This window comes from Phaenicophaeus curvirostris, chromosome 6 (genome assembly GCF_032191515.1).
Source record: "Phaenicophaeus curvirostris isolate KB17595 chromosome 6, BPBGC_Pcur_1.0, whole genome shotgun sequence".
NCBI lineage: Eukaryota > Metazoa > Chordata > Aves > Cuculiformes > Cuculidae > Phaenicophaeus > Phaenicophaeus curvirostris.
Genome location: NC_091397.1, coordinates 20,642,630 through 20,665,619, shown reverse-complemented (window position 1 = coordinate 20,665,619; position 22,990 = coordinate 20,642,630). Strand labels below are relative to the sequence as shown.

Here is a 22,990-nt window from a genome sequence, read left to right as displayed (position 1 = left end):
ACTTCTCCAGCTTTTCCAGGTCCCCCTGGATGACACCTCATCCTTCTAGCATGGCAACTGCACCACTTAGCTTGATGTCATCTGCAAACTTGCTGAGGGTACACCTCATTTCGCTGTCAATATCATTGATAAAGATATTAAACAGCACTCATCCCACTTCAGATCCCTGAGGGACACTACTTGTCATGGATCTCCATCTGGACATTAAGCCTTCAGACTTTTAATTTAGACTGCTAAATATTCATTCTGGCAGTGCCGTTATTTTTTTTCTTCTTTTTTTAATTATTCAATATTTTATGCGTATTTTCCTGTTTTGTCTTCCAGATTCCTGTTGCTGTAACACAGATAAGTTCAACCAACCACCCAGTGAAAGTGGGACTCTCAGATGCATTTGTGGTCGTACACAGGATCCAGCAAATTCCCAGTATGTAGTATAGTAGTGATGCCAATGGTTTGGAGGCTAAGAAATGAGTATAAGCTGATTTCATCAAGGATTATTAGCTGCACAACAAATCACTTAGCTAATTTCAGCTTGTTAATTCAAGTGTAATTTTATTTGCTTGATAATTCCCAATGTGGCTTTCTCTGTCATTGTTTCTCTTGAGCTGATAAATTAGGTAAATAAAACTAAATGGGCAGCCAAATAATGTAAAATTAAATTGTCAACCAGCACAATTTCATATTCCATAAGATACTCTATCTGGATATCTCCTTATCCATAGTATGGAAGAAACAAACTGTTCAAAAATACACTCAGGCTGGAAATTCTTGATAATTTAAATTCTGAACTTCAAATTCGTATACAGATTTAGTGAGAGAAGAGGACATGTAGTCATTAAATAACGTCTTGGGCATACATAGTTGTGGCAACAGCAATGTAGCTGACATTTAATTTTCTCTGGTATTAACTATACTTTATATGAGTTGACTGGAAACGAAGAGTAGGAAATCAAGTGTAATTTCCTTAATGATTTGTTTTAAGCTTTACTGTGTTCGGAACTGTTTCAAGTTGTTTAAGCATTAGAGAGTATGCTCATTGTGTGCTGGTTTTATTTACACTTCTGGAGTAAATTTACGAAGTTTAGTTTTCTGATGATCCCCTAATAGTAGGGTATAGATGGAAGGAGCTGCACTCGAAGCAGTCCCCAAGAACAGAGTCCAGGCAAATTCTCCTAAACTGTACTTTGACAGAGGTGTAGTGCAGATAAAGCTCACAAGGACTGACACATTCCAGCATCTGCAGATGGGGCTGACACTGAATGTGCAGGTGCCATTTCCTCAGCTCATCCTGTCCCCTCTTCATCACATTTCAACAGTCTTAGATATGAGGAAGCATAAACGCCACATCTTATACGTCCTGCCATGGGGAAGATGGAAAATTTCTGTACCATCTGTTGCTTGTTGTGAACTCAGAGTAGTGTGAATGAGGTTGGCATGCCCAGATTTTTCCTAATAGATAGATCTTGGAAAAAAAAAATATTTCCGAAATACAGTAGTTGTGATGTGCCTATGATCGCATGGATTGCTTCTGAGTGCTTAGGCACAAATTAATCTAAGCAACTGATATCAGCAATTTGAGTGATGCTTGCATGTGAATGATCTGAATATTTCTGTGAGTCTTCAGCATGTGAGAGCTCCTAAAATGGATTCAGGTGGAAATTAGCTTAATTGACTTGTGCAAATGTTTTATGAGAATAGTCACAGAGAAATACAATATAAGAGATGGAAGCAGTATGCAGCTCTTTTGGCATGAGGGTTTCCATCATCAAACAATACTAGAGGACTCTAAAAGAGTTACGTATTTTTTTTTTTATGTAAAATACCTGGTATATAGTAGTCTTTATTATAGATTGAATGTTTCGTTTTGTAGAAATATTTCAGACATGCACGTTGTTCTACTACCACAGCATAATGTTGGTTTAAATTAATACACAGTTACTTACTAATTTCTAGTTTTAGTATTTCTGTAAACCTTTTTGTGAATGATACTTTCTGCCAAGTGAAGCGACTAATTACCAGAAAATCTGTCTAGTGTTTCATTTTAAACTTACTCTGCTCATTAAGTTACATTAAGGAGTGGCAGATATGAAAAACAAAATGGGGATAAAGAGTTTCAAAGTTGCCACTGACACAACTGGTTTGATAGCATTATTTTTTGTTACTGTATATAAGGCACTGTTATGCTCCTTAACAACTGCTTCTATGGATTGAATGGTGGTAATTCATGATTATTTTTGCTAGTTTGCAGCTTACATTAGAGCTAGTATTAATCAAGGGAACCATCAGTTTGCAGTAGATTTTCGTGAAGCCAAATTGTGCTTTCAATGAAACAGATTTATATTAGTATGTACAGGCAACATAATAGCACTCTGACAGAACTGGTAAATAATGCTGGTCCATAGAGACCTAGTGTCAGATGCTCTTCAAATATACATGTTCTTGCATTGTTGTTTTTCAGAGGTGTTAAATCAACCATAGCTCTAGTCAATTACTGAAAAAGTGTTATGATAGAATTGTTTTTATTTGTTAGTTCTTTAAAATGACAAAAGAATATAAATTGCTGTTTGATTGTTTGTCCCAAAATAAGGGAACAAGACTATCCTCTCAGCTTTCAGAAATACTAAATGTCTTTAGTGCACCCTATATATGTTCACTGTTCTAAAATTTTAGTATAATAGTCCTAGTTTCATTGAAGACAATTTGGAAGACTTAGAACTAACTATTGTATTTATCAGATTGTTTCAGAAATTCTCTCCAAAACATTAGTAATAACTTCTTTAAGACTTCAGAAAGGTGAATTCTAAAGCCATGCAAACCTATTTCATTCTGAGGAGAGAAAAAAGATGCTTTTTGATTTGGTATTTCATTTCAAAAGTGCATTTTAATAAGTCCTGAAAAGGATCATCTTGAAGAGCCAAGTGCAGAAAGAAAGGCTTTTCTGAACTTTTTGAAATAGAGGACCTTGAACATTTCATGTCTATTTTTGTTAATATACTCCTACATATAAAAGCTTTGCAGTTATACCTCTTTTATCTGTCCCTAAAAGAATACAGGTACTTACAAATTTTTACCATATCTTTTAAGAACTAGAGCATGGAGATAGGAAATATTTGGTGGGTTGCATTTTGACTGTTTTCTATGTTTGATATTTTTTCTTGATCTGCTACTATTGCTTATATATAGCTGCGAACAGGACAATGACTTTATTTCCAAGCCTATATGTGGTACTATTATGTTAATGCAGAAAGGCCACTATTTTGCATTTATAGTTATGTGCCTATAGATACATATGCCTGTATATGCTCTGGTGGTGCTTTGAATGACCAGCAATGTGTAAGGAAATTGAATTTTTGCTTGACACCAAGGTTAACAAAAAAAAGCCCTAAATTCTGAGATTTATATGGCAGCAAAATGACAAATTAATTCCCATCCATTAATTTCAGAGGAAAAGTTTCTGCTTCTCCCAGGTAATTCAAATGGAGTGAGCCAGGCTCTGGAACCCTTCTGATTTGTCTAATAAGTTAGAAGGACTACCCTGATTTCTTCTTCTGCAGACAAACTGAACATTTGTATATGAAATGGTTTTCTTTGTGTAACAAGGACACTAAGAATGATTTATGAAAGTCTTACAGTTAGGCAACACATTGTTGGTGAAGACAAAGCTGGAAGATAGCTTTCTGTGTTCCTTCAGCAAGACTTCTCACTTTTTTTTCAGCATCTTTACTGAACCAGAAACCTTGTCCCAGTGCCATTGCAACCACCCTCTCATCCCTGTTTCCTCATCTTTCATGTTTATTCTTGTCCTTCCTTGTCATTCTGTTCTTGGTCTTTCCTTCAGTTGTCTATAGTGTACTTTGCTCTCGCCTTTGCAGACTCTCAAGATCTGCCTCTATTTTCATGATCATCTTTCTTCCCCTGTGTCTTTCCCTTCCTGAATGGTTTCTACACTTCTCTCGTTTGTTTTAGTGCTCTCTTCCGTTTTGTCTTTCAATTAGCTTTTCCTGCAAACTACTATTGTATTTTAGCAATGAAAAAGCCCACCCATGAGCTTGCCCAGATTATACTTTGTTTTCCATGAAAGCATTAAATACACTGGTAAAATTAGAGAGTCCCAGAATCAAGGGTTATATGTACTGAGTTATTAGTTTTGCACTTACAGATAATGGCTACATTTTTCTCCACAATGAGACGTACTTCTCCATGATCTTGGCCTCTACCATATTAGGTACAGCTCTTTTAGGAAATCCGTGCCTTGGCAACTCAACATTTAATGACACCGAAATTACACAGCAACACTGTGTACATAAATAAAATTGCAGCAGAGCTATGTATTAAAAATATTCCAGTTTCAGTGTAATTAATGCCCCTCAATATGTAGTGCAACTCAAGCTTGTAATTAAGTGGCAAATCTGCATGTTATAGCTGTTTGCTGAAGATTTCTCTCTAGTTTGTTTACAGTAGTGAGGCCCCTGAAAGAACCTTAGCATTACTAGCATTGAGGTACTTAATGCCTTCTTTGCCTCAGTCTTTAGTCGTAAGGAGGGTCGTTCCGCCTGTGTACAAACCCAGGAGCTAGAGGAGCAAAATGAGGCTCCCATGATCCAAGAGGAGGTGGTCAGAGCCTTGCTAGCCCGACTGGACAGTCACAAGTCTATGGGGCCGGACGGGATTCACCCTAGGGTACTGAAGGAGCTGGCGGATGTGCTGGCCAAACCCCTTTCCATCATCTTCCAACAGTCCTGGAAGACTGGGGAAGTCCCACTGGACTGGAGGCTGGCTGATGTTGTGCCCATCTACAAAAAGGGCCGCAGGGAGGACCCAGGAAACTACAGGCCTGTCAGTCTGACCTCAGTGCCAGGGAAAGTCATGGAACAGGTGATCTTGAGTGCTATCATGAAGCACATGCAAGAGAACCGGGTGATCAGGCCCAGTCAACATGGGTTCACAAAAGGCAGGTCTTGCCAGACTAACCTGATCGCCTTCTATGACAAAGTGACCCGGCTACTGGATGAGGGAAAGGCTGTGGATGTGGTCTTCCTGGACTTCAGCAAAGCCTTTGACACAGTTTCTCACAGCATTCTGCTTGAGAAACTGTCAGCCTCTGGGCTGGACAGGCACACACTCTCCTGGGTGGAAAACTGGTTGAATGGCCGGGCCCAGAGAGTGGTGGTAAATGGTGTGAAATCCAGCTGGAGGCCAGTGACAAGTGGGGTTCCCCAGGGCTCAGTGCTGGGTCCAGCCCTGTTCAATGTCTTCATCAATGACCTGGATGAAGGCATCGAATGCACCCTTAGCAAGTTTGCGGATGACACTAAGCTGGGTGGAAGTGTCGATCTGCTGGAGGGTCGGGAGGCTCTGCAAAGGGATCTGAACAGGCTGGACCGCTGGGCAGAGTCCAATGGCATGAGGTTTAACAAGGCCAAATGCCGGGTCCTGCACTTGGGGCACAACAACCCTATGCAGTGCTACAGACTGGGAGAAGTCTGTCTAGAAAGCTGCCTGGAGGAGAGAGACCTGGGGGTGTTGGTTGACAGCCGACTGAATATGAGCCAGCAGTGTGCCCAGGTGGCCAAGAAGGCCAATGGCATCTTGGCTTGTATCAGAAACGGCGTGACCAGCAGGTCCAGGGAGGTTATCCTCCCTCTGTACTCGGCACTGGTGAGACCGCTCCTCGAATCCTGTGTTCAGTTCTGGGCCCCTCACCACAAGAAGGATGTTGAGGCTCTGGAGAGAGTACAGAGAAGAGCAACAAAGCTGGTGAAAGGGCTGGAGAACAGGCCTTATGAGGAGTGGCTGAGAGAGCTGGGGTTGTTTAGCCTGGAGAAGAGGAGGCTGAGGGGTGACCTCATTGCTCTCTACAACTACCTGAAAGGACGTTGTAGAGAGGAGGGTGCTGGCCTCTTCTCCCAAGTCACAGGGGACAGGACAAGAGGGAATGGCCTCAAGCTCCGCCAGGGGAGGTTTAGGCTAGACGTTAGGAAAAAATTCTTTACAGAAAGGGTCATTGGGCGCTGGAACAGGCTGCCCAGGGAGGTGGTTGAGTCGCCTTCCCTGGAGGTGTTTAAGGCACGGGTGGACGAGGTGCTGAGGGATATGGTTTAGTGTTTGGTAGGAACGGTTGGACTCGGTGATCCGGTGGGTCTCTTCCAACCTGGTTATTCTGTGATTCTGTGATTCTGTGATTACCTTCCTGAAGGGTAAGAGAAGAGTAGCAGTTTGTGTTGTGGTATTTATTGTAAAAAGGTGCAGCAGCATCTGGAAAACTGTGAAGTCAGATTGGCTGCTGCCTTACTGGTAATGTTGTAATTTACCTCTGTGCAAAGTGGCCCCCAAATTTATCACTCTAAATTCACAGTTTCTATTCTTGCTTTCCACTAGTTGAACTCATTCCACAGAGTGCTAGTTGCTCCAGCCCTGCATGTTCTTCTGCTGGTCCAAAAGAATTTAGCCAGGCAGCTGGATTCCTTGGCAGGCCAATTCAGGAGCAATGAGGAAAAGAGATGGGCATGTTGTCTATCTTTGGTGGCATATTAGCACTTCAGGTACTGGTACAAGGTGATCAAAGTTTAAAATGTTTTCATTTCAGCCAAAGCCTTAACTGGCCAGTGACCAATCTCAGCATTAGGCAATTCAGTGCATAATGGCTTATGGGGATAAAGCATGCTTTTCACACATAGATCCTGTACTAAGAGTGGCTCAGCTGGCATCAGCAATTGAGGTAAATCTGAAAGGGCATGGAGAGTTTCAAAGTAAATAATGTATGGTAGGCACAGAACAGGTTTTTCTACATTTTTCGTATTTTTAGACCCTACTTCACTGATTTTGCTATTCACAGATTATACATATTTCAGGTGAAGCTTCCAAATTGTAAAGGTTTTTTAGTAGCTTTTAAGAGAATAGTAAAAGTAATGCAATTATTGAATCTGAATTTTTATCTAGATTCAGAGATTTGTAATGACCAAGAGCAATTGTGGTTGTGGGTTTATTACAGATGTGTTTGATCCCAGTGTCAGTGCCTCAAGAAATAATTAGTTGATGAGTGATTGCTTTGACATTCTGATTCTCTTACTTTATGTGGTGACAGCAATCAGACGTACAAGGCTGGCAAAATATATCTTTACATAAAGATTTTATTTAGCCAGTGGTGGTAAATGAAGTCCCTATCAAGCAAAGCCAGTGGCTGCATAGACCAGCAGCTGTGGCCCACCCCTCTGTATCCCTTATATGTTTCACAAATTGCTTGCAATGTAAGGTGGATATGCTTCATAAATTGTTTGCTTCAAATTGACTTCTCCATAACCAAGTGCACCCTCTTACCATTTGCGGTTTCTCTATCAGCTAAACTTAAAAATGAAAGTGCAGCTGTATGAATACATAAAGCCTTGTTTAGCAAATTTTGCTGGGTATAGGGCTGATCTCAATTCCCTAGAAATCTTTCACTAACAAAGATTTTTATTTGTGGACTGTATAATTTAAAAAGTCAGACTGACTTCTCCAATATTTTCATATTTCACCAGGCTGCAGGTTTCAGATAAGGAATGTTGTATAAGGAAAAGTGATGATGTGATGGAAAAGTACCAGAGAGATTGTGCATCTATTGGACACATATTTAGAATGGTTTATTACTAGCTACTGACCCTTCAGGTGTGTTATGAAGTCAGTAGTGCTCCTCTGGCATCACTGCATCTCCAGAGCACTCTTCCCATTTTACTACCTTTAGTTGACTCTGAAAATTCTGTTTCACAGACTATTTATTTGCCATCATTTATTTTAAAACTACTGTGATAAAACTATATAAAATGTTTTATCACACTAGAATCTTGCACATCTATAATTTACCAATCCATTACTTATTCCCTTGAAAGTATTCTTTCAATTGGCCTTCTGACCGACCATATAATCTCTCTAGGTCACTTAGGAATACACTTAGTTCAAGTAAGTATGGTGTTATCTTCAGCTTTTTCTACTGGGATTGTTCCTTTGGCCTTGTATTCAAAGATGGCACATGTACATGCCACAGAAACAATCCAGAGAACAATTTGGACCATCCTGTAAATAAAACCAAAGGTAAAAAAAAGAAAAAACAAAACCAAAAACCAAAACAACAAAAAACAACAGACATTGTTAGTGAAGAAAAATAAATCATAATTTATATCATTCAGTTGAAAAAGGTGTTCGAAATACTCAGACCTACAGAAAAGTAAAATATTTTCATGACTGGGAGAAGAATTTATACCTATTTTCTGAAATTCAGAAGCAGGAATGATACTTCAAAACTATACATACATGCAAAAATTCTTCCTTTTCTCCACCCTCTGTAGTGCCACTTTTCAGTAAATTACCTGCACGTGGTGCTCCAGTTTTTGTCTGCTACTACATCAAATTACTTCACTTGTTTTTGTGAAGTCAAGGTGCATACTGAAGGATGTGAGCTCATAAGCTGTTTGTGATTCTGTGCTTGTACTTGTTTGTAAAAGAGCTAAATAGACAGCAGAAGTCAAAGAAGTTCAAGTTCCACCTGAGTGAAAGGCAATGTGTGTCTTGAGTTACAGCAGGAGTGTGTGTGGAGAGGTTGAGGGAGAAAGTGTCAGGGGAGATTATTCATGTTTCTGTTTATCCTCTTGAATTTAGCTTTTCTACCCGGTTTTGTTAAGGGGATACAGGCTCAGAATTCTGTGAAGTGCATTTTGAGGAGCTAAGCATGACATGTTTCAAGTTAGACTTTCAAAAGAATCTACGCTTGGATTTTTTTTACAACCTAACCATGCAGATAAATTTGAACACTTGTTTCTAACAGCCTGCCTGCAAGTATATACAAAGCTGTTAGAAAAGAACTATGCAAATAGTTTCTGTGCTTGGGTTTCTTAGAGTAGATAAATCCCTTGTATATATACTCACCACCTGTGGTTGGCACAGTCTTCTTCCTGAAGAGGAAAAGATCAAACCTGAGTCTACCAGGAAGTGGAATTCAATGGGATCGAGGGTCATGATTTGTGCATAGTAAAAAATATCGTTTGATAACAATCTTAATTCTCTTAAAATCAGTGGGGTTTAGAAATTTCATCCACTGGGTGAAATAAAAGTGCCTGTGACCTGATTTAGTGATTCTCACTGGATTTTTGGAAAACTAGGAGCCCCTGATTTCTTGTAAACCCTGTGAGGAGTCTGTTAGGAAGGGTTTAGAGTAAACAAGTTTAAAGCATGCCAGTCTGTACCACTACTGATGAGATGAAATTGAGTTCCATTTAAATGCCAGCACCCACCATTCTAATATAGGTATTCATCTGCTTATTTTTTTGGACAGAAGGATAAAGATTTCCGTGGAAACAAATTAAAGCCTTCAGCACTGACAGAGTTCATTTCAAACACAATTCCTGATCACACTGATTTGGCAGGTGCTTTTATCTGACTTACCATCCTGGGAGCATAAACTTCCCACTGCTGACAAGAGATTTTCCCCACCCCAGCACAAGATTAACTTTGTCCTGAAAACCGTTTTTTGACTAATGAGTTTGAAGTACGTGTCTAAAGGCTTTTATTGAGGCAAACATTTGGCACATCCGTATACATGGCTTTTAACTAGGCAGAATGATTTTGCAGGTAAAACATAAAACTAGCTCAATTATAGGTGCATTTTACACCAAAAAAAGACATCCACTATCAGGAGGGGTGAAGCTATAGCAAAGTCAGCTGCAAATAAATGGCAAGAGGATCTGCATTGCAAAAGTGCTGATTTGGAGCTAAATAGGAATATTATTGTTTGCAAGCTACGTAGTCTACCTGTACCTGGGGGCTTACGCAATGAGAGAAGGCAGAGAAGCTGCTTCCCCTGCAGCAACCCTGGCTGATGCAGAAGAGTTATCCCACCCAGGGCAACTCTGCTTTTGCCTCCCCACTCCTCCTCAGAGATTCCCGTTTATTCCAACTGATACCAATAGTTCACTGGTTATTTTCTGTATAGTGTTAGGATTCCCACACTTGTGCTTTTAGAGGTTGAACTCTCATTTCATAGAATGAGCCAAGATGCACTTTAGCCGCTGGACACCTTAGTGCACTTTCCCTCTTCCCTTAAAAATTAATATTTATTGCTTTATTGATTTTAGTTGAGGTTCCATTTTCTATCTGGAAAAAACATACGACATCCCTTCTAGCCAAAGACTGTGAAAAAACACCTTGCATTTGATGCTATGTGATCGCTTAGCAGCTGGGAAGCCCACATAAGCCCACTTCAATCTGCAGAAACACAGCCTTTATACTAAGCAACAAGGTGTGCCCTAGTTCATAAATGGCTAGCAACACAGATGACCACATAAGGTTGGGTTTGTGGCTGTCTGCAATTCCTTTTTTTCTGTTGAATGTAGACTTAGACCAGCCATTGACCAGAGTAACCGGTTAATCCTTTGTATGCAATTCTTTATTCTCTTTGGCATGATTGCCCAGGCTCAGTGATTGTAGTTGGCATTGATTTCAATTAGTTTAGTGGGCCTTCAAGAAGGACTTAAATTTGAATCTGGCACACCAAGAAATCATCATTATTGTATCAGATTGGCAGTATAGGCTGTACTTATAATTTAAAAGTGTATAAGCTTGCCTGTCTGTATTGCAGTTGTGTACTTAAAATCTGGAGTGTTCAGAATACATGATAAAATATTAATCTGGGAACTAAAAATTATGTGAATTTTTCATACTTGTGCTTGAGTCTTATGGGTCATCTGTATGTGCAAAGCCCATAGGAACAGTGCCTTGACTATATTGAACTTCTGCTTTGAGAAAATCACTGCAGTCAGCTTGTGTAAAGGTTATGCATAACACTGACTGTTTAAGACTTGTCTTCTCTAATGTTAAAATATGAAAAAAGTTCTAGTCCATTTGGATGTGAGCTAGCTTGTAGCTAACAAATTTGATTTAAGCAATGAAATCAGTTTTGTTTGCACATCTTGACAACTGACAAAGTGAGCATATAAAGTGTTTCTTTCAAGTCTGTTGGCTGAGAAATGTCTTAGCAAGGCAAGGATCTGAAACGTACCCAAAAATGCCTGATAGTATACTCTCTAGCATTTCTCCTTAAATAAATTACTAAGATGCTTGAGAACACACTCAGCATTTTCATAACACTTTACTGGGAATAGGTAGCTATTCTGTCAGCTCTGATAGTGTCTTAACTGAAAAATTTTCTGTCTGTATGTTTTACATGTTCTTTCATGGTGTCTAAAGTAAAAAATATATTCATGAGGAAAATTGGTGTCATGCATATGTACACTTAAGAAACAATGAAGAATCATTATACTGACTATTCTTCGCAGCCTACAGACTGCAAAACAGTAAAGTGTGAATACATTCTTATTTTTCTTTCCTGGCAGATGTCCGCAGAAGAACAATTTATGAGTACCACAGGGTGGAGCTACAGATGTCAAAGATAACCAATCTCTCAGCTGTTGAAATGATACCTCTTCCAAGTAAGTAAACCATAACATGGGCAGGAACCAGGTCTGGGAAGAGCCCCCTCCCCCTCTCAGCAATTTTAAATATTTTGTTTTATCTGTGGACTTGAAATCATGGACAGATTCATGTATTCTCCCTCATATTCCCATGAGGACAATACATTATCCAGTGTATCCTCATGTATCTCAAGTTAGTTTATGGATATATAACTCCCAGTAGGCTTTGAATTTAATCTATGCCAACTATTTTTTTCAGAAGAATGATTATATTGCCTTTAATTTGTTTCCTCAAGATAAAAAAGAAGTTTTCATGCTTGCAAGGTAAACACAAATTCTTCGGTGTACTGTGAATCACATTGCAAAAGAATATTCCCAAATGCATTTTGCAGTTCATCTGCCTTTTGTCCAAGGTAAAACTGCATTGTTTAGAAATATCTGGACTTAAACTGCCAGCTGTATAACTGTGAAAAAAATGGAAACAGCTGTTTTTCTTTGTTCTAATCCAATTTTAACTCTTGCACACTTTCCTGCCAGTTGTATTATCTGCCCATGTCTTAATGTTAGCAACTACAAGGAACACTGGAGCCAAGGAAGAAAGACATTTAAAAAAAATTAGTATTAAGCAAAAGATAAAAATTTAGCAGTGAAGCTGTATGAACAGATGGGGAAGTGGCAATACATTTACCAATGGAATCCTAAAATGGATAAAATATACCTCCTCACTTCAGCTGTGGAAATGCATTGTAATAAGCTGAGTCTTATTTTGGACAAGTGTGAACCTGTTGAGTCCCTAAATATATACTATCAGAAGATTCATCCTTCTTTTATGTGTTTTATGAGAATTATTTGGTAGACTAATGTAATAATTTGTGTTTGTTTACATCCCAGCTTGTCTCCAGTTTACCAGCTGTGGTCCCTGTGTCACTGCCCAGATTGGTTTCAACTGCAGCTGGTGCAGTAAGCTCCAAAGGTAAAGAAAAATATTTTCCTTTTTTTTTGAGTGGTTGTGCCACTGTGCTCAAAGGAGCACCAAAAATGTTACCCATAGGTTATTCAGTCACTGACCTTCATTGACCTTCATAGCAAGAATTTAACACCAGTTCTCTGACGCAAAATGCAACATCATAATGCATATTTATTATTGTTGTGTTTTTCAACACTAGTGATGAGATTCAGAAATGTTGTTTATAATGTGAATGCATAATGAAAGGAGAAAATTATATTAGCAGTCTAAACCAGTGTAATAATCTGATACTATACTGAAAAACTGAAAAATAGCTGATGAACGTGGTAGAGAATTAGGAACTTCAGGTCACTTTTATCCTGTTTTCTTAAATTTCAAAACCCTTAGCAAGTCATTTGAGGAGTCACTCTGTTGTCAGTTTGTCTTGCAAAAAAACTCTTGAGTGGAATTAGAGCTAAATTAAATCATTTCACAGAAATCATATCAAATGTCTTTAAGAGTAAGGATACTTGTAGACAGCTGTTCTCAGCAAGCATGAAGAGTTCCAGTATCTTACTTTCGAGCATTTCTTGATTCTACTTCCATTAATAAACATTGTAGCACTGAAGATTTGCTGACTTCATTCTGCGCAAGGTCTGTTGCTTTCTGGCCAGTGTTCTTGATTCTCTTTGGATAAACTCAATTCTAGCAGTTAAGATTTGAATAGATTATAATGTTTGTGAAGAATAGGCAAACCTTGACATCCTTCTGATATGCAGTTTCTGAAGAACTAAGTTTCCTGAGTTCTGCAATTGTTGGAAAATTTGTTTTGCTCACTGAGGTGCAAATTCACTATGGAGATCTAAATTAATTTTATTCTTCATCATTAGCAGGAAGCAACATCAGACATGTAGTTGCACTGCATTCCCTTCCACTTATTTGTGACTGCCCTTTCATGACTGGCAAGGTGTAATTTACTGCTGAAAAATACACAGTCTCAACACATCTATTACTGCTCAATTAAAGTTTGCAAAAAAAATCTTGCTTTTCGTTTTGCCTATGAAGATCATACTGCAATCAAAGATGAACCTACCATGAGGCAGTCTTGTGCTGTTTTACCTAAAAAAGGTGGCTCCATGCTACAGCACCGTTGTGCCTTTGACGAGTTGCATCAGATAGAATGAACAGTTTTATTGCTGTTAATTAGCCCATTACTGACAACAGTGAGACTGTCATTTTGTGCAGGCTGTTTGGACGTTGTTTGACTAAAAGCAAAAGCAGGAACTTTTCTTTAAAAAAAAGGATGGATTCAGAGAAGCAAACTAAGATTATGCCTCTACACGGGAATTTCAGTAGTTTAAAAACAGTCATAGCATCTAATTTGCATCTATGAAGATATGTAATATTCAGTCAGGTTTAAGCAAATTGAGAATTTTGTATAGAATCATAAAATACTTCAGAATGGAAGGATCCACTAGAGGACATTTCATCTAAACTGCTGCTCAAATTAGGGCCAGCTGTGAGATCAGACCAGTTTCTTCATGGCTTTGTTCAGCTGGGTCTTGAAAACCTCTATGGTTATTATATAGTCCCCTGGACATCTTAATCTTATAGTAGATTTTACACCTTATTTTTTTAATTGTTATTTTCTCAGGAAACATGTCTTTAGTGATGGTGTCTACCTCAAGGCCCACTACCTTTCCTGGCCACTTTCCAGATTCTAAAGTGAGCAGCTTATTTCAACTAATTCAGTTCTACAGAGAAACAGATCTGAAACAATAAGTGGATGCATATTTTGTGAAAAGAGGCAACTTGCTTTCAGCAGGACTGAATCAGTTTATAAAAAACCTGTAGCTACACAAGGAAAGCTGACCAGCAGAACCACTGCAAAATAACTGTACTCCCCTATGTGGGCAGTCTGTGCTGGAATGAAGATAACTTTGTTCTACGACAGTGTTGTTTCCAATCTGCTGTGCAAACTCTGCAGTCTTCAGAGAGGCACATTCTTCTTGAAGGTTATTCAGAGCAAAATCCTCTATTTCTGTCACTGTCTACAAGCTTAAATCACAGTTTCCCTTTTCATATGGGGTCATTAAACTCTGAAATCCAGCATGATATATGTCATACAGTTTCATCATGATTAAAGCAAAGGCACATCATGATCTTCTAACTTCAGCAGATAGGGGTTCCCCTAGGAGCTTATATTTTTCTAACTATGTATGATCCATAAGTAAAAGTTTTCCATAAGTAAAAGAGACTAACTATAAATATCTAAGTTAAGAAGATATCGTAGTTTTCTTCTACACAAGGACCTATGTCTCTAAAATGCATCTGTCTCGTAGTAGTCACTTGTGGCTGAAACTTGGATTATTTTCTCTTCATTTTCTCTGACTTTCCAGCATCAAAAAATGAGAGAATTCATTAATGTTATCTCTGTTTACATCTTTTCATGCTCCTTGGAATGTTTCTATATTTTAGGCACTTGTTATAATCTGCCTGTTAGAGGTGTCATTTTCAAGGAAAGTTTTTGGAATCTTTAAGGCAACTTTGTTGTTATATTATAGGTTCAATGTGTACAACTTACTCAGTGGAATTGTGAGTTCCTTTGGAAATATTTGAAGTTAATTGACCAAGAAATAAATTGTGTTTATTAACTTTAAAAGTATTGGCACTGAAATACAATAGGAATATGATGCCTAAATGATCAATGAATTTTTAGAAGCCACCTTTTGTATAAAGTTTTGAAGGATTTGCGTTCAGATTCTGTAGATATTTATGGTTTTGGTTTGATGAACTTCAAGAAAGTCTCAGATTTTGGCAGTACAGGGATACTGATATTTCAATGAGTTCAGGAATAAGTGAAGAGCTCACTCTTCCCACCTGTTTATGCTGGAGACTCAGGTTTTGAATGTGTCTCGTGCTTCAGTTCTTTAACACAGGCTAAAAGTATCTCCCAGTCCTTGCAGCAACTCTCTAGTTTAGCGTGGTACTGGCATCCCAACACTGGAGATAGGGAACTGGAATACTGAAGGACTAAGGACAAGAGCTGAAAAAAGTTTAGTTCATAGTTTTATTCAGCTGTCACTGTTGGTATTTATATTCAAATTTCAGATCTTCAAAACTTATGCCAGGCATGCCCAAAAGCCTAATGGCTAGATCTGCAAGGGTGTTTTGACGGCTGACTCACTTAGGTTTTCAAAGGAATTTATGCAGAATAGAAAAGCAGTACCAAAAGTGTCTTTTCCCCAAACTCTGTAGTTAAGTATCTAAGGCCAAAAACATCTCTAGGCCTCAAACGCTTTGTCTGAGGAAATACCTGCAGCTACTTGAGTCTAATCAGGGCTCAACAGTGAAGTACCTGAGCCACGTGAAGCTCTATTCATGATACTGCCCTTCACACAACAATCGCACTATGAATGATCACAGAATCCCCTGAGGCACAGGGGGTAAGTAAACTTAGGTCCTCTGAACACAAGTCACAGAATCACAGAATCACAGAATAACCAGGTTGGAAGAGACCCACCGGATCATCGAGTCCAACCGTTCCTATCAAACACTAAACCATATCCCTCAGCACCTTGTCCACCCGTGCCTTAAACACCTCCAGGGAAGGTGAATCAACCACCTCCCTGGGCAGCCTGTTCCAGTGCCCAATGACCCTTTCTGTAAAGAATTCTTTCCTAACGTCTAGCCTAAACCTCCCCTGGCGGAGCTTGAGGCCATTCCCTCTTGTCCTGTCCCCTGTCACTTGGAAGAAGAGGCCAGCACCCTCCTCTCTACAACATCCTTTCAGGTAGTTATAGAGAGTAATGAGGTCACCCCTCAGCCTCCTCTTCTCCAGGCTAAACAACCCCAGCTCTCTTAGCCACTCCTCATAAGGCCTGTTCTCCAGACCCTTCACCAGCTTTGTTGCTGTTCTCTGGACTCTCTCCAGAGCCTCAACATCCTTCTTATGGTGAGGGGCCCAGAACTGAACACAGGATTCGAGGAGCGGTCTCACCAGTGCCGAGTACAGAGGGAGGATAACCTCCCTGGACCTGCTGGTCACGCCGTTTCTGATACAAGCCAAGATGCCATTGGCCTTCTTGGCCACCTGGGCACACTGCTGGCTCATATTCAGTCGGCTGTCAACCAACACCCCCAGGTCCCTCTCCTCCAGGCAGCTTTCTAGACAGACTTCTCCTAGTCTGTAGCACTGCATAGGGTTGTTGTGCCCCAAGTGCAGGACCCGGCATTTGGCCTTGTTAAACCTCATGCCATTGGACTCTGCCCAGCGGTCCAGCCTGTTCAGATCCCTTTGCAGAGCCTCCTGACCCTCCAGCAGATCAACACTTCCACCCAGCTTAGTGTCGTCCGCAAACTTGCTAAGGGTGCACTCGATGCCTTCATCCAGGTCATTGATGAAGACATTGAACAGGGCTGGACCCAGCACTGAGCCCTGGGGAACCCCACTTGTCACTGGCCTCCAGCTGGATTTCACACCATTTACCACCACTCTCTGGGCCCGGCCAGCCAACCAGTTTTCCACCCAGCAACCAGTTTTCCACCCAAAGTCATCCCTGAAGGGTGGCTAATTAGATCTACAGAGGTACAGGTGCTTAAGCCTTGGCACTGAAACTATCCCCTTGCATGGTTCCAGCTCAGAGCACCTCCACTACCACCAGGCAGTGGCTGCTTGGAGACTCAGAGTGTGCTTCTGCCACTGCTGTCCAATCAGCCCTTGCTGGGCGCTTTTCTGGGTCTGCAAGGAAAGAGATTGAGCTTCAGGAGTCCAAGTTCACAAAAAGATCTTGCGCATGTTATGTGCTTAAATGCACATTTTCCAGCAGCAGTCTGTTTTCTAGACTGTATTAAATAATCTGATTTGAGACTGTGCAGTTTATGGTATTGACCCATGGACTACAAACCCTCAGTTTAAAAACCACCCTGCAACAGACCACACTAATTCCTATGTTGGACTTTCTGTGTGTAGTGATGAGTTGGGACACTCCATGCACTCTAGACAGATTTATTCTTCTTATGCACGTGTACACAGCTCCCAAGGCTTCTTGCAATCTTAAAACAGTCCTGAGGTAAACATATGGAAGAATACCACTTGTGATACGTTTTCCTTCAGTGTTCAATCCCACATGCTAGCAACAGCACTCATTGGCTAAACCAAAAGGTTCTGGCTGGTACTTATGGAATGTGTTCTGAGCGAAGTGAAAAATCAAAAATGTGTCTGGGAATGGTAGTAATAATGCAGTTTAAGTCTTGATACTTCTTATCTCTTATATGGTAATCACTGTTCTCATCTAAGCAGGTAATAAAGAAAACTCATTTTGCATTCCATGCTGATTAACTGGAAAGCAGGGAAGGGAAAAATCTCTAGGCACTTGCAGTTCTTAGGAAAAATTTTTGCAGTTGAAATATAAAGTGAAGAAGAAAAAATACACAGAAGAAAAATAAATAAATAAATAAATAAATATCATACAATGTGACTAAATGAACACCCTGATTTATAACTGAAAATAATCAAATAAAGATTTTTTTTACTTTTAGGGTGATGAGGGACTGAACAGGTTGCCGAGAGAAGTCATGTGTGCCCCATCCCTGCAGGTGTTAAACATCAGGTTGGATGGGGCTTCAAGAAACATGATCTAGTGGAAGCCACCCGTGTCCATGGCAGTAAAGTTGGAACTAGATGATACTTAAGTTCACCTTGAAATCAAACCGTTCTATGATTCTATGAAATCCATAAAAGAAACACGGGATCTTTCTCCACACATAGCTTACTGTTCAGTATCTACATTTCCCTTAATAATAAAAGATTATTATTAACAAAAGTTGTAGATTCGTTCTGTTATGGAGCAGGGAAAGACAATGAACAAGATCAGGACCAAAAATATTCATCAGCTGAGGCTGGAAATACATTGGCTTAATTGTGCAGTGAACACATAGTGCTCTCCTGTTGTGACATGTTTTGGTCTAGGCCCTTCAGCTTATTTTACCAGAACTGTGACACTCTTAAAAAAGATGTCTTGAAATCTAGACTTCTCAAATGCTCTGGAAGTTCTTATTCTGCAAAGAAATTACAATGAACACATAGAACTGAAGCTACTGTTGGTTTGGTGAGGTAACAAGCTGGGGCATTGCAGTGCAAAGTGTCAAAACAGTTAGTGCATTGCAAGGAAGAGAGTTTTATCTTGTGAGCCTGAAAGTATTTTTATTCTGCCCCTATTTTATAAGCAATCATGTGTAGAGCTGAATTTTTATTCAAAAACTCCGGTTTACATACTTTCTGATTTTAAATATTTTAATTTTCCGTGTTTGTTTGCTTTGGGGATATTATGTATTTCAGTTCCAAATTTAAAGATGGAGGAAGACTTGCTGATTTATACTCAGTCTGTCTATAGCCCAGCACTATAGTGCACAGTAGTGTGCTGCTATTACAAAATTGTCCACAGTATCAGAGCCATTGAATTTAAAATAAATAAATAAATAAATTTTAAAAGGAGGCATTTGTATGGATTAAGTAAACCACCAGAGGTAGTATAGATAGGTATAAGTAATAGATTCATATAAAAATAACAAGGAAAATCCCACTTTAAATGCTTTAGAACTGTTAGAGATTTAAAATATAGTATATTCCATAAAATAAATTCTGTTCTATCAATGTGTATAACTTCGTGAATTTGCTGATCATACTGCTGCTTCAGGCAAAGTGAAATAAATGTGCCTAAATTCTACCTATCTCTAGAATTTGTATTCCACCACAGCAATTCTTTATGCTGGAGTGGTTTTATATGAAAACATGGCAGTGATAACATCTGAGTCTTAACAAGCAGATTGTTGAATTAGGTCAAACCTATCCTGAGATAAATGAAAATTAATGTCAATACTGTTCTTCTAACTTGTATATCTCTGTATAACTCTACCTGTCCCAATCACATTGAAAATCTGAGAAGTAGAAATTCTGACCTTTTGTTAGAGTTTGCTCTAATTAAAATGCAACATATTTTTCTTCTGTTTTAAATGTTGTCTTGAGACAGCAACTGGATTTTTAATCAAGTGCAACAAATGTATCAGCAATGTATAAATTTGTCAGCTCTGATGCTTTACTGATAAGAATGATAGGATAACTAGATCTAGACTTTATTGAGCAGAAAATTGCTCCACACCCAGCTTCTTCAAATCCTTTCCAAGCTGCTCACTCTTAATTTGACAAGCTAATTTGAACATATGAATTGCAAGAAACTTAGGAAATTAGCATTCAATAATTGAGAATTTTGTATGCATGGCAAGCCTGTTGGGAGTAAAGCAAGAAAAGAAAGTGGCACAGAAGTGCTTAATGAAGAAAGCATTGTTTCCTACCAGAATGAGCCCAGTGATAGTACTGTTTGGTGAAAGAAGCCTCACAAGATCATAGTAGTAGATCTTCTCGAGTGGGATGGCAGTTCTGTTTAGAAGACAATGTAAGCTTCAGTGAGCCTCCAGGTACGTTTAAAAATACATAATGATAAAGATCTACATGTCAGTAAAATCTACATAATGATACACTTAAAAGTATAGATGTTCCTGAACTCTTAACCTGCCTTTATTGAAAGCTAGTCTGCACCAAATGAACTAATTTTTCACTGAGATTGGTACAGGGATAAATAGCAGATGAATAACCTTTCTAACCTGTTAATAGCTGAATTCCTTGGAATTATTATGGAATTTCTGTACTTTCCTGTGAGCACAGATTGTCTGGTATAATCCCTATGATTAATACAAATAAACATAGAAATTTCAGTCTTTGAACAGAACTCTAGAGAAGGTGAAGTAGCTCTCAGAGGCCTGGGACATGTCAGAGTAAGACTAGCCAATTCACTGTGGGGGAGCAGAAAGCCTGCTAGAGCAGAATCATCCCCTTGTCTGCTTCAAAGCTGATATCTTAAAATGGACAAATACTTCCTGAGGGCTTCTTCAGGGCAAAGCTTTTTCCTGCACTACTGGATAACTTTGTCTTATGAGCATCAGTCCTCAAGCTTCCTTTCTCCGCACACTCTTCTGCAATGCTCTCCTTCCAGCTCACTAATGTTCTCATGATCCCTCAACTAGAAAAAAAAACTATCATTATCCTATCATTAATACATTTGATATCTACCCAACTGAACTTGAATCCTGCTTTCATAGCCAGTTTTCTTACAACTGCAGCATTAGTCACACTCAGTTTACATATGTATGCCTTGGCTTGTTTTCCTAAATAACTCGGAACAATATGAGTACAACAGTTACACTCATAACTGATGCAGCTTGTTAAGAAATTCAGGGCTGGGTTACAAAACTTTAAATCATTTATATAAAATGGGAAGAAGATTGCTACAGTTCCCATTACTCTGAAATCTTAGTCTTTCTGTTGAAATATTTTCTATCAAATCCTGGACCCAAAAACTGGGAAGTATTTTGAAGTTTCTTGATCTAAATACAATGATAGATTTAAGCCGTTCACACTGTATATTTCTTTTTTATACCATATCATTTGCCTTTCAGGATCTGAGATTGGTTTCAGTAGCTATTACTTCTGTTGCCAGAGATGTTGCTGTGTCTTCTGGACTTTAGAAATGGCTCATTATACACTCTGCAGACTTCTATGGTATCTAATTTGGCAAAGACATAGATGTCACTGTCAATACAAACAGGACCACTGCTGGGACTGTTTTAAGACCTTTATGCAATGTCTGTCTCATGTAGGTCTATCAAATATTTCACATTCCTGAGGTGTTTTATTAAAAAAAGTTATGAAAAATACAGGGGAGAGTTAAGCACTTAAATCCCATCAAGAGGGGGTTAACTAGCCATTCGTCTGTTATTTATACCTTTGGGAATGTTTACTTTTCCTGATTAATTTGGAATAAAGATCACAAAGTCTGTGTTTAATTTCCATGTTCAGTTTAACAGGTACACCTAACATGCCATAGTAGTAAAACACTATATAAATAGGTAGGTAGTGCAGCTCTTTTCTCTAGAAACATCTTTGGCAATCCTTTGACATAGTAGTAACTTTTTATTCTTCATTTATTGTATTAGAAAAATAAGACAAAACCCCACTCAGTCTTTGATTGATGATTTATATCTAGAACTGCAACTTCTGTGCCAACTATAAATCTCTCAAATCCCAGCAGACTTGAGTTCAGACTTAATTCTACATTGTTTGTTTATCCTAAGTGCTACATCCATAGTAGTGGGGTTTGCCCTGCTGTGCTAGATGGGCACTCGCTCTGGGATTAACAGTCATTTGGTGGCAGAACTGCACCACATTCAGTCACACAGCAGCCCTAGAGTCTTTTCTGTTTGGTTTCATTTTTATCTATTCATTTCTTCATTGATAGCTACTGCCAGAAATTTTAGATTCAATCACATTACTGCTTCACTGGTGAAAGATGTGAAAGGGCTCTACAGACAGATGCCTCAGAATGCAATTTATATGTATACTAGACATTTTAAGAAACGTGTCTCAGGCTTCTAGTCATCATTCTGTGCCATGTGATAAGCTTTCTTAGGACTGAATTTCTATACCAGGCATTGTAGCCTGTCTGATTTCCAAATAAATGTCTGAAATGGTGGTCTAATGCAACTATTAGACTTTAGCTGTATAATCAGAAGATTGCAAGGAATGAATCTCAGAGAGAACAGGTTTTCCTGATAGTGCAAGTAAAGTGCAAACCAGTTAGGTTTTTGATTTGCATGGTATGGCAATGTGAAATATGAGTGGATGATAATTAGGTGAATACAGAACAGAAATGAGAAGAAATATAAAAAATTAGATACTTAAACATGAAAGTAAAGATAACTTCAGAAACACTGACAGGGAAGTTGCCAGGTAAGACAGAAATTTTACCTGCTTTACCTGAATTCAAAGCCAGAGCTTCAAGAAGGTTTTGACATATGCAGATAGGAACCTCCTTGTCACAACCCAGATCCACGAGCCACACGCTTGTGTCTGGCCCTGACTGGGGGGGTAAGTGGATTCGTTTGTCTGTGTGGCGATCCAGAGACCAATAAGGTCACTCCCAGGATGAATATCGAAACAGTATTTATTTCTGGCTCTAGCAAACATAAACACACCAAGATGCCAAGGCGCACAGCAAAGACACGGGGGGGTGCAACCACCCAAAGATACAGAAATGAATCCCTGAAAGCAACCCAGGTCCCTGGTTTCCAATCCAACAAGCACACCATGAGATAATGGGGGGAGAGAGAGAGAGAGTGAGAGAGAGAGAGAGAGAAAGAAAGAGAGAGAAGGAAAGAAATCACCACAATGAAGGCAGCAGATGATCCCGGGAACACGTGGTCCAGGCTGCTCTGATCGAAGTGTGTGAGTGAGAGCGAGCATGGAGGTGAGAACGAGACTCCCCCCTTGAGAGTCGTTTTATCTGTGTCTTTTTGGCGCCCCGGAAGCGAGCAGGTTGGGGGGTAGCGGGGGCAGCAGTGATGGCTGCATCCCCTCTCCCCGCCAAAGCCAGCTCTGGGGCCCGACTTCACCCCAGTGAGGGAGAGCTGTGCCTGCTCCTGCACTGCCCCCACTGAACCGCGGCACCACAGACAAGCTGGTGCCACAAGTGGGTAATCCTCAGACAAAATG

At 39.5% G+C, this 22,990-nt stretch overlaps 2 protein-coding genes across 2 annotated transcripts in view; one reads left to right on the top strand and one right to left on the bottom strand.

Moving 5' to 3' along the window:
• Positions 1-22,990, bottom strand: part of NEBL (nebulette) — a 412,617-nt gene that overhangs the window by 73,358 nt on the left and 316,269 nt on the right. The gene's annotated exons all lie outside the window — the stretch shown is intronic.
• PLXDC2 (plexin domain containing 2) overlaps positions 1-22,990 on the top strand; it is a 265,179-nt gene that overhangs the window by 198,021 nt on the left and 44,168 nt on the right. Inside the window, exons 7-9 of the mRNA XM_069859523.1 lie at positions 325-424; positions 11,361-11,456; positions 12,330-12,411. Of these exons, the coding sequence (XP_069715624.1) occupies positions 325-424; positions 11,361-11,456; positions 12,330-12,411 (278 nt within the window). The remainder of the gene's footprint in view (positions 1-324; positions 425-11,360; positions 11,457-12,329; positions 12,412-22,990) is intronic.